This window comes from Mesitornis unicolor, unplaced genomic scaffold (assembly GCF_000695765.1).
Source record: "Mesitornis unicolor isolate BGI_N332 unplaced genomic scaffold, ASM69576v1 scaffold21627, whole genome shotgun sequence".
Classification (NCBI taxonomy): Eukaryota; Metazoa; Chordata; class Aves; order Mesitornithiformes; family Mesitornithidae; genus Mesitornis; species Mesitornis unicolor.
Genome location: NW_010196062.1, coordinates 100,761 through 113,107, shown reverse-complemented (window position 1 = coordinate 113,107; position 12,347 = coordinate 100,761). Strand labels below are relative to the sequence as shown.

The window sequence follows — 12,347 nt, the reverse complement described above, 5'->3', positions numbered from 1 at the left end:
GTTCTGTGATTCTGTGATTCTGTGATATTCATTGAGCTTATATGAGGTGGTGCTTGATGAGGAACATGAGCTATTATTTTCCTTTATGCAATGAGATTAGGAAAGTGTAAGAAAATTAATTAGATAATACTGCTTTGCAGAACACTGCAAGGAAATCACCAATCTCAAAGAATGTTCTGAGGACCTATAGAATAATTATCTGGTAATTAGACCTCTATACATGCAAGGTAGTGATGGGAAGTAGGATAGAGGACAATGGCTGGTAGAAAAAATGAGTATTGGCAGAAATATTATGGTTTCATTTGCAACACCACACAAAGTTAAGGTTACAGTTTCTATTCCATTTTAGGTGGACCTTAATGTTAGGCTATATGTTCTACCAGACCTTGTAAGAGACAACTATGGTTAAGTATTATAGGCAATATTGAGGAAAAATTTGAAAGAAGAAAAAGAGTACAGTGATGCCTCCCAGGATGAAACCCTGCAACAGCCAGTGACTTAGGGATATTCAGCACTGACAATTGAACACCAAGCTTGGTTCTTAACAACCCCAGATGAACCCTTGTTCTATCTATTAATCTAAGTGGTCATTAATTCATTCCTTCTTTTGGAATAAAAACGTTTTATGATAGAACTTGCTAATGTATTCTAGAATTTAATTTCTATCATACTGAAAAGCAGTTCCTTTTATAAACAGACAAAAAAATACCAAGCAGTGAAGAAACCATCTGTATGATAAGTTGACTCAGCACCCTCAATTTGTGGTAGAAGGGTAACTAAACATGTTCACTTCCAAATGTTCACTTACTAAACCCATTTATGATTTTATATACAGTTGCATCATTTTATACATCTCCCAATCAGTTCTTTTCCCAGTAGAAGCCTCATAGCCTGTTAATGTCCATTCTGTGATCCTGTCACACTCTTTATCTCTTTTAGTAAGGAATATCATACATTATTTGTTGTCATTACGGATGGATTTATGTGATAATGTAATGACATTTTGTTTCTATTCATTGAGCTAGTATTTTAATTGAAATATCCATAATAACTCTTGTAGGTGTGATAAGAGCTAGTGTAGAGCCTATCATATTTCCCCTTGTGTATTAATTTTGATTCCTCAATTTTTCTGTCATTTTATTGCCTAGACACACCACACCATGAAAACTTTCTACCACTCTGTAGTCTGTCCTTATTTTGATTATTCTGAATAATTTCTGTCATCAATAAACTGTCACCTCTTAATCCTCTTTTCTAAGTTACCTATTGTTGAACAAAACAGGATTCAGCAAAGATTGCTGTGGTTTTCTAGTGTTATTCCCCATTTTCCTTTTGTTGTTGTTATCTCATGAGAGGTCATTCCCTCCAATATCATGATAGCTTAGTTCCTTTAATGGCCTTTGCTGAATCCTGTCAAAATATGTTGAACTCAGTGAATGGCTTATACCTATATGCTTGCTAGTGTTTACAAAGAACTTTAGTATTGATAAGACATTACTTGTGAGGCCTCTGTAAAAAACAAACAAACAATAAACCACTGATCCTAAGCATAAAGTATTCTTGTATTTAAGATAAATATTAAGATCTGCTTTTGCCCAGGAACCATTTGATGTAGCTGGCACTTTGATACCACACCCTACTTAACTAGAACAGCGACAGTGTAAAACTTGAGTACATCAGAGTTTGTAGGCAAAAATTGGATATTCCTGCTAACTCACTGTTTTTAATTTTTATCAGTTTTTTTTCTAAAACTGTTTCTGTTGACAATATGTGCTAAACTTATCATCACTAATTCTGTTGAGACTTAAGCAGCTTTCTTGTTTACCCTTGCATGGTACACCACTTCAAAGAATTTGATTAGTTTCTGTGTTGTTTTCCTTTCATAGTTTAATCACCTGTCAGTACTAAACAAACTGTGTTATTGGGCTTCCATTCTCTAAAACCTCCATGGAGTATGTTCCATGCCTAAAAAAACAAAGTTGAAAGCAAAAATATGACCATGCCCATTTCATAGGTGAGAATCTGAGACTATTTTTCTTTTCATGCAACAGAAGTCAGTAAAAACCAGAAATAGAATCCAAGCTGCTAAAACCACTGCCTAATTATAAGCAAATCTTTTTCTACCTGTTTTCTGTCCAATTGCTAGAATTTTGGTATTTTTTACAGGTAGAAATGAATACTAATGTGTTTTTTGCCAGTGACACAAAGGAGTGAAAAGATTGATGTCGCTGGCAGTTGAAGGAAATAGAATTTTTCTGCTTGCACTTGAGCTACACAAAATAGATATGTGTTTCTGACTCAGAGGCATTTTACTCAGTCTTTGCACTGGAGCAAATGATTACTAGAGGTATTTGGCAATAAAGAAAGAAGAGCTATCTCTGATTATAGCAGATCACATTTCTGGAAGTATTTCATAGCAGGGAGCCCATAGACTTCAAGGTAGGATTGGTAACTAAATAAACTTTATCATTCAGTGAGAAATTGAATTTTAAGACGCACAAAACTAGTACACCAATTTAAAATTTCTTTTACATTTCTAATATTTCTTCTTTATTATTAACATCAGTACAAATAAGGCAAAATTCTCTGAAGAAAATGAACTGTGGTGTCTTGAGCTCTCTTGCCTTTCCTGGGAATTTATGATTGGATAGATGTGCATCTTAGAAAGGGTAAACAGTGTATGTTAGCATCATGCACATTCACATTTATTTTTCATATTCAAAGGGCCTAACTAAAGGATTCAAGACAGTGCTTTCAAGGCCTTTGACACAGTTCCCCACAACATCCTTCTCTCTAAATTGGAGAGATATGGATTTGACGGGTAGACTGTTCAGTGAATAAGGAATTGGTTGGATGGTCAGACGATCAGTGGCTCAATGTCCAGATGTAGATCAGTAACAAGTGGTTTCCCTCAGGGGTTCATATGATGTCCAATACTGTTTAATATCTTAATCAGTGATGTAGACAGAGGGATTGAGTGTAGCCTCAGCAAGTTTGCAGATGACACCAAGCTGAGTGGTGCAGTTGACACGTCTGATGGATGGGATGCCATCCAGAGGGACCTGGACTTGTGAAGCGGGCCCATGTTGAACATCATGATGTTCAATAAGGCCAAGTGCAAGGTCCTACACCTGAATTGGGGCAACCCCCAGTATCAATGCAGGCTGGGGGATGATAGGATTGAGAGCAGCCCTGCAGAGAAGGACTTGGGGGTACTGGTGGATGAAAAGCTGAACATGAACCGGCAACGTGTGCTTGCAGCCCAGAAAGCCAACCATATCCTTGGCTTCATCAAAAAAGGTGTGGCCAGCAGGACAAGGGAGGTGATTCTGCCCCTGCACTGTATTAGAATATCTCAAGTTGGAAGGGACTCTTAAGCATCATCGAGCCCAACTGCCTGCTCCTTACAGACAAGGACTATTAAAAGAAAGTTCATATATGCAGATGTCAATTGTAATTTTTAACTTGTTAAAATTCCAGGGCTGGGGAATTCATCAATACCAAACGTGGTGTTGGGTGCAGTGTAGGAGCACTTGTGCATCTCTTGCTCTCTGCCTGTCAGGTCCACTCCTGTGACCCTGCAGGGAATCAATGTGATGCACTCCTCTCTGAGATGCTGGGATCTTGACATGGTCTCTTCAGTGAAACATCCAATACTGGTTCAGTGCCTGTGTTTGTGCTCATTATGGGCAAGGCTGCGTGGTAGTTTTGTCCTAAGATGCTCTGTACATAAAAGATGTTACTTGAGAATGAAATTGTGTTCTAATTGACGAGTTCCTTAAGTATTCTTCATTTACTTATGTCTCTTGAATTTAAAATCTGAGGTAAAACATAGAACAATGGTATGATTTGTGTATAGACATATAACATAATATTTTTATAGCTGTGTGAATCTGAAGGCTTTTTTCTTGCTCTTTTTCATCTGTTTCACTGTTTTTTGAAGGTTTACTTGTCCTGATGCCATGTACTGCAATTCCTTGCATGTAGGATCATTCTGTCTTTTTTATTAGATTCTCTTTTGAGGGAATAAAATACTTTACTCTAAACCAAATGCCAGACTCTGTGCTAAGAATAAACAATTATGGGCTTTTACACCATTAACTTTGTACGGTCTAAAAAGACAACAATGAGACTGTAAGTCAACATAGGAAGTTCCACAGCTATTAATTCATCTGCTTGGCTAATGCTTACACAGATTTTTACCCTGTGTCCCCATTGCAGAAAGCAGCAAGTATCACTGAATGTGTTGAATAAAAATACACGAACTGTATAGATTTTAAAATGTGATGAAAATGGGCTGTAAGTTATGCAGAAGCAGCAAGATACATGATCAATAAAATCTCAACTATTGATTGACTACACAAATTGGACAGGTTAGTAATTAATTGGTTGCCTTGCTCAACCAGTATGTTTAACATGGTTTTAAAGTAAGCGTGAGAGTCACTAACTCACAATCTCAGAGGACAGCTGTACCATGACCACCCAAGCTTGGTAATTAAATGGCATAGAGGTTAATTACAGAGACAAGCAGGACACTGAAGTAAAAGGAGTGAAAGGAGTCAGTTGAATAGTGTTGTCCATCTGTGGAGGATGAAAAGGAATGCCATTATAAAGGGAGCTTTATCAATGTACAATAATTGCAAATTCAGTTTTTATTAAAGTCTTATTTTAAACTTAAAATAATATAATAGGGTTAGAGGCTGAATAAAGTGCAGAAGGGTGGGTTTGGGGCCAGTGGAAATATTAATCAAATAAATCTGAATATTATCCCAATCAATACTTCAGATTTTTTGTTATTGTTTTGGTTTAACCTGTAGCCATGGCAAGTTATACATTTGAAGATGCAAAACTGATTGATTTAATGTGAGTGGCTAATGTATACATCCAGCACATCATATCATTTTGTCTCCATGGTTCAATTTTATTACGGCTCAAATGTTTTGATCAGTATTTAGTGGGAAGGAGTAACCTACCTTAATGATTCTTCTTCATATGGTTTATAATCTTTATAGCTTACTGCTACATAGAACTCAGTTCAGCAGAGCACTTAGACATGTGCTTAAGTGCTGTGCTGAATAAGAATATAATACCTCACTCAGCATGTGAACATGAAAAAAACCCCAGTGGTACTGCCATAAAAGATACAATGTTGTCTATATTATCCTGTTCTTGAGGAAAGGGAAACTACACATGACAGATGCTACTCATGTTGCTGTATGAATTACTTAGCTCCTCTGATGACAAGGGTGACCATGAGGTCCTACACAGAACACTAATATAATGTTGTGCAAGTGATGCAACGTGTGAAGGAAAAGCTTTCCCTTGTAGAACTAAGCAGAAAGGAAGAATAATAGTGAGTTTTCATAGGTAATTTGTATACAATGTTTCAGTGTACAATTGGGTAGTAACACAAGGTTTGAGTATGAAAAAAAAAATTATGGTGCTTTGTATGTTTCATACTTTACTTTCTCCTTTAGTGTCCTGCTGTTGTTCAGGTTATAACAAGAGGGTACCAATTTGAATTTTAGAAAGGAATGAGGAGGAAATAATCAGTATAATGGCTTTATTCTGATGTCTAAACGGTGGATTAAAAACCAAATTTATTGGTGCTTTTCTGTGCTTCGTTACTTCCATAGTTGCTGAAAACAACTTTTGCTTTAGTTTCAAAAATGGTTACATGTCTATTGATGATTGTGCTGCTAAATTAATTTTTGTTGCTTTCGGTTTTGATTTTATTTCATTTTGTTTGCAGGGTTGTTTCCTGCAGTGCTGAACCTGGCTACTAACGCTCTCATCACAACCAATGCTACCTGTGGAGAAAAGGGTCGGGAAATGTACTGCAAACTTGTTGAACATGTACCTGGACAGCCTGCAAGGAACCCTCAGTGCCGCATTTGTGATCTAAGGAGCAGAGTTCCACATCGTACGTGTGCCATTTTCATTTTGTTCCTTTACAAAGACTTTTTTTCTAAGGTTTGTAGATACTTCGGAAAACAAACTGTAGGTCACTTTCCCAGTTACTATGAAACGCCTGTCTCTTTCTTTTTAAATGTTATTACCCATCTCTTCCATTGGTATTTCAAAATCTGTATCTGTTATGTATACTCCTCAAACTGAACATTCTAATTCAGATCCTTAAAGTGGAGCACTTAAATCCAGATTTAGAAAAATTTAAGTATCTACAGCTGTTGTTGAATTATCTTGATATATACCATGAAGGAAAACCAGAAGACTTTTACCTGCGTACGTACATGTTGAATTTGAACTTTTTGGTCAATCGAAGCAACATCTGAAATTTCAGTTTAGGGCAACTCCTGTTTTGTTTTTATTGTGTTCTGAGACATTTTTTCTTCTTCACTTGATGTTAATTCAGTTTCACTGAACTAGCAGAAAGATAAGATAATGGAGCACTACTTGGTTTAATTGCTGAGTTTTTCATATTAAAACTGATCTGTGCTAACATTGCTTTTTCTAAGGCTACTCAGAAGCAAAGTCAGTTTTCAAGAGTAAAATTGTTATAATCTGCTTCAGAGATGCATGTTTCTAATAGTTGGGAAGAGTAGAACTAAGAAAATTTCTTAAGTCATACAAGTTTAATTTCATGTGACATTGCAGTGAAAGACATGAATGGCATTAATGTTGTTAGATTTTTGTGGGTATATTGGCACTGTGGATGGTAGAGAGTGTAAAGACACTTAAGAGCTTTTAGTGGAATAGATAAAATGTTGGAAGAAGCATAACCACAGAGGCATGGAGACAATATCTCTTTTTTTCAGCTGTTGCCCTCTAAAACCTAGCTCAGATATACTTACACCTCATGACAAAGTACATTTAAGCATGTGCTATGGGGGGATGGGGCAGGAAGACAACATTTAATCCATCTACTAGTTTTATATAGGATCTATGGCTGTAGCTTTTCAGACAGAAGCCTGTTTAGCTTCTCCTTAAAAACTTCCTTCCCTGGCCATACTTTCCAGAGTTATTTTACCCGTTAGGAAGTCTTTTTCTAATAGCTAATCTGTGTCTTCCTTGCACAAAGTCTTGTTACATTTTTCCTAACTTCAGTCAGTACAAGGAATGGATTATTCCCTTTTTCTTTACAAAAGTATTTTACTTAGTTGAGTGTCAGTAGTATCTAGTTTCTACTCTAAGCTTTCTCTTTTGTTTTGTTCTCCTCATAGGAGAGTTTTCTAGAACTCTTGCTGTGCAAATTGCAGTTCTCTGAAATCTCTCTAGAGGTTTTCATCTTTATTAAAATTCACCTGAGCTCTTACCAGCACTGCATAGAGATGGAGGTTTGCTTCAAAATGAACAGAATATATTCCTATTTACATGCTTTACTTTAATAGTTCCCCTTTTTAATGGTGTGACACCACTGAGATATATATAGCTATTTGTTTGTTTTAATCCCCAGATGCTGTCCTGTTAAATGACTACCTATCCGTTCACTTATATTTGCTTATATTCTTATATTTGCAAAGCTAATTATAATTGCCCCAGTATAGATGACTTCATTTGTTCGAACGCAGTTGCAAACTGGTTTTTTCCCCAAGATAGTTTTCCAAGTTTCGACATCTTTAATTGTAGCAAATGCCCCCTTCTAAGGAAAGGCAATACAATTTTGTAGCAATATAAGCTTTCAAATGTGTTACACTCTAGTAGTGTGTTTAAGAGAAGATTGTAGGGGTTTTTGGAACCATTCTGACTGGCAAAAACAGTGCAGTAGATTCTTTCTCTTCTTTATAGATGGGTATTTAGAGACGCATGCACGTAATACCATTTTTTTTACCATCATTTGTTTAATTCAGAAACCAAACCTAAAATAGAGCTGGATGGCTTTGTCCCCATATCCTGGCTGTGATATCAGATAGTATACATTAATGTATGTGCACATACATATGTATATAAATATAAATCCCATCTGAATGATTTGTGTTTCCCCTCACTCCTACCTTCTTAAAAACTTGAATCTGCCCAGCTTCATAATGTCTGGTCTTTTGTTGCCAACCACATCACAATTTAAGGTTTTTAAATGTTCATTTGACAGAAGGAAGTGCCTTGTATAAACAGAGATGGCTCATTAATAGGAGAACCATGTAATGTAACCAGACTTTAAACGATCCCCCTGGAATGTGCAAGTCTGGAGTGCCTCCCCTTAATTACTGTAGTAGGAAATGAACATAATCACATGTGAGCCCAAATTAAAGAGCACAGTTTGATGGGCTCACTCGGTAAATTCTCCCCCTTGCCATCCATCAGGGAGATTGGTTCTTGAACTGCATTTGCAATCCAGTCCTTTTTGCAAATATTATATTATTTTGCTTTCCCTTTTAAGTAGGAGAAACATGCCAGCAATTAATCAGTGTTTTCAAATTAATTATGATGAAACTTTCATAATGGTGATTACAGTTAACTGTTGATTCATCTCCCAACCCTCCTTCTCATGATTTCCCCTTATATCAATTTTACTTGAAGAGACTTAAATCAAAATTTCCAATTAGACAGCTTCTGTCACAATCACCGAGGAGCTCTGAGTTTGATTTACAGGTATTTTTGCTAGCACTCATTTAAAGGTAAGGTTTGTGAAGATGATCAGAGCTGTGAGAATTGACTACATGTAAACCATAGGTGTATTTTTCTTTTCTCTTCAACATAATGATAAAGCTACTAATAACATCTCTTGTAGCACCAGTATTCTAACTTGCAATTGTTGGTGCCCACTGATGCTACTGAATAATCTGATATTTAAATGAAATTTTTGGCATTTTCAATTTTGAGGGCTTATGCTTTCCCTCACTCCCACAAAGCACTTTAATTGTATCTTTAAATATGTTCAAACATTCTGGCTTTCTTTAATGAGGTTGGACTCCTGTCCTCCACAGGTGGCTGATGTAGCAAGAAAACAGAGACACAGAGTATCATTCTGGCTGCTTGACTTAAATAATAATTAAAATAACAAGCAAATGAATCAGTTAATGAATTAATTATTTGCAATTCCAGGACTATCTAGTAATGAAACATATTCCAGTTTTCTATCAAGAAAACTTGTCAGTTTAGAAAGCCATCCTTAATGAGAGGGGTAGGATTTCTCTTACCTTGTTACGTTTTTGCAGACAGAGCCTGCACAGAAGAAACCTAATGTATTTGAATTTACTTTAGGTTATTTTCCTTATAAGGTACAGACACACTCTAGGCAATTAGGGACTTCAAAATACAGATTGTTGTACCTTTTAAAATTAGGGATATGTTATTGTCCTTTTCATACCAAAGAGAAACATGAATCGACTTCAAACAGTAACCTGGAAATGTTGAGGGCAATTTTTCTCAGTCTAAATAACATTAAGATACTGTGTAAGCAAACTTCAGTAATTTAGAAGATCTTGAAATCTAGAAAGAATTAAATTATGTAAATAAATTCTTATCCCTATTATTTGGGATTCTTTTGGGACACTGGAGCAGAGTAGATGGAGACATAAAAAGTGATGCATCTTGGACTTTGATATGGATTATAACCATCTTTATATGTATGTATGTGAGTCAGACAATTTTCCAGTTGAGTAATATATTCTGTAATGATTTCTGAATTATTTCCATGTGTGCTTACAAATGTCTTAGAAACGCAAGTACCAGTATTACTTTAATCTCTGCTTTCCCTGAACACCATATCTCAGGTTCCTGATTTTTTTGTTTCTGTTGCAACATTTAATGACTTCACAGTACTTGAAACCTTGGAAGATTGCAGAAAGTGTTGAGTTGATTTAGATGCCGACATTTTCTGTAGAATCAGGAGGGCCTTCAAGTGCATTTAGTTCTTCTGAATCACCTTCTTGTGATCATAACCAAAATTAAATAACTAACATCAGATGAGTATTCCAGTAATAATAAGCATGACTGCGTCCCAAGAGTAGAAAACAAAAATTAATTTCCTGCTTTTTATTTTAAAATGCTGTGTCATTAGTTCTGTATTTGTATTTAAATCTAGATTTTTAGATCTAAAAGCATTTAAATCTCCTAATATTTTGCAATGTATTTATGTATTTCTGTTTTTCAAACAGAACGACATCCAATAACAAATGCAATTGATGGCAAGAACACTTGGTGGCAAAGCCCTAGTATCCAGAATGGAATTGAATATCATTATGTGACCATTACATTGGACCTCCAACAGGTAGACTTCTGTTTGTTTGTTTCTGCAAAGGCTTTCTTTCTTGCACAGTAGATCATCTGGATTATTTTCCTCTTTGCTCTAAGTTGGTTTTGTATTATGAAGAACACACTCAGCTTCTCCTATAACTTTCTGTTGTTTATACAGATAATTCTGACTGACCCAATCATTGTAACATAATGTACCAAATTAAAAATAAGTCTTTTATGTATCTATTTTTATGAAGTCATATTTAAAATTATTTTAAATGTAACATTTTCAGTATTTTTTCATTATAACTTTTGTTTGATTCTTTAAAGACAACTAAAAGATAGTTCCAGGGAAAAAATAATATAAGTAAAAGTTTATGTTCAGAATACTCTCATGTTTCAATAGCATAGTACTATACACTTAAATACACAAAAATACTAAAAATACTTAAACACACTAAAAATAGTTCAGCTGTGCTAGGGATATATGCACATATGATAGGTTTTTTTGAGGGACAGCCAGAGTGAAGAGAGGAGTTTGGCTACTTAAGTCCTTAAATAAATTGCCTCTTGTTAGTGGAATCTTGTTTAACAGATGTAGCTGTATTAAAATGCAGTTATTTGGTGCCTGCTGAAAATGGTACATATATTCCAGGTTTGTAAGGAAGAGGATTTGAAAGTAAATGGAAAATAATGTTATTTTTAATATGCCAAGATAAATACAGAACAATCATCAATTTATTAATCATGTTATTAAACTTAACTGTTTGGTATTTAGTTAAGTAGGTAACAAATTCATTCTCCCCCTTCTTCCCCCCTCTGCCCTCCTCTTCCCCCTTAAAATCTTCTCTGGTCTGTGGCTGGCCCATGTTTCTCTGAAACTTGAATCAGACCAGAAAACATAGAATCATAGAATCAGTTAGCTTGGAAAAGACCTTTAAGATCATTGAGTTCTTCTGTAAATCTAACACTGCCAAGTTAACTTCTAAACCATGTCCCTAAGCACCACATCTTAAAATACTTTCAGGGACGATGACTCCCACTTCCCTGGGCAGCCCATTCCAATGGTTGATAACCCCTTCAGTGAAGAAATTTTACCTAATATCCAATATAAATCTCCCATGGCACAATCTGAGGCCATTTCTTCTTTTTCTGTAACTTGTTACTTGGGAGAAGAGACCAACACCCACCTTGCTACAACCTCCCTTCAGGTAACTGTAGAGAGTTATAAGGTCTCCCCTGAGCGTCCTTTTCTCCAGACTAAATAACCCCAGTTCCCTCAGCTGTTCCTCATAAGACTCGTGCTCTAGACCCTTCACCAGCTTCATTGCTCTTCTTTGGACATGCTCAAACTGAACACAGCATTTGAGGTGCGGCCTCACTACTGCCAAGTAAGGTGGGGGTCCCTAGTCCTGCTGACCACACTATTTCTGATGCAAGCCAGGATGCTATTTGCCTTCTTGGCCACCTGGGAACGCTGCTGGCTTATACTCAGCTGACTACTTGCCAACACCCCCAGCTCCTTTTCTGACAGGCTGCTCTCCAGCCACTCTTCCCCAGGTCTGTAACACTGCATGGGGTTGTTGTGACCCAAGCACAGGACCTGGCACTTGGCCTTGTTAAACCTCATACGATTGACCTTGGCCCATTGATCCAGTCTGTCCAGATCCCTCTGAAGAGCCTTCCTACCCTCGCAGCTTGGTGTCATTTGCAAACTTATTGAGGGTGCACTTGATCCCCTTATCCAAATAACTGATAAAGATGTTAAACAAAAGTGGCCCCAATACTGAGCCATAGTGAACACTACTTGTGACTGTCCACCAGATGGATTTAATATGGTTCACCACAACTCTCTGGGGACAGCCAGCCAGCCAGTTTTTTACTCAGCGAAGAGTATGCCCATCCAAGCCATGAGTTTTTCCAGGAGAATGCTGTGGGAAACATAATGTGTTTTCCAGATGTTAAAAAAAAAAAAGTGAAGGCTCTTTCTCTGGCTCACTGGATAGAGACTCTGCTTCCCAGCTCACCCTTCTATTCTAATCTCTTCACTGGGATATTTTTTTTTTAATTTCATTTTATTATTATTATTGCTTGATTGGTTTTACTTGGAACCTGCCTGTCCTTATCTCCCTGGATTCTCATTTAGCTATGCTTAAAGAGGACAGTAGCTAATTTTTAACTAAAGAGGCTTGAATAAAGCACAGTTTGTCAGG

General features: G+C 36.5%; 1 protein-coding gene across 1 annotated transcript in view; it reads left to right on the top strand.

The window, feature by feature from the left end:
- Positions 1-3,236: 3,236 nt before the first annotated feature.
- LOC104543681 (laminin subunit alpha-2-like) overlaps positions 3,237-12,347 on the top strand; it is a gene marked incomplete at its 3' end in the record, with an annotated part of 75,536 nt that continues 66,425 nt past the window's right edge. Inside the window, exons 1-3 of the mRNA XM_010188345.1 lie at positions 3,237-3,300; positions 5,753-5,923; positions 10,056-10,168. Of these exons, the coding sequence (XP_010186647.1) occupies positions 3,237-3,300; positions 5,753-5,923; positions 10,056-10,168 (348 nt within the window). The remainder of the gene's footprint in view (positions 3,301-5,752; positions 5,924-10,055; positions 10,169-12,347) is intronic.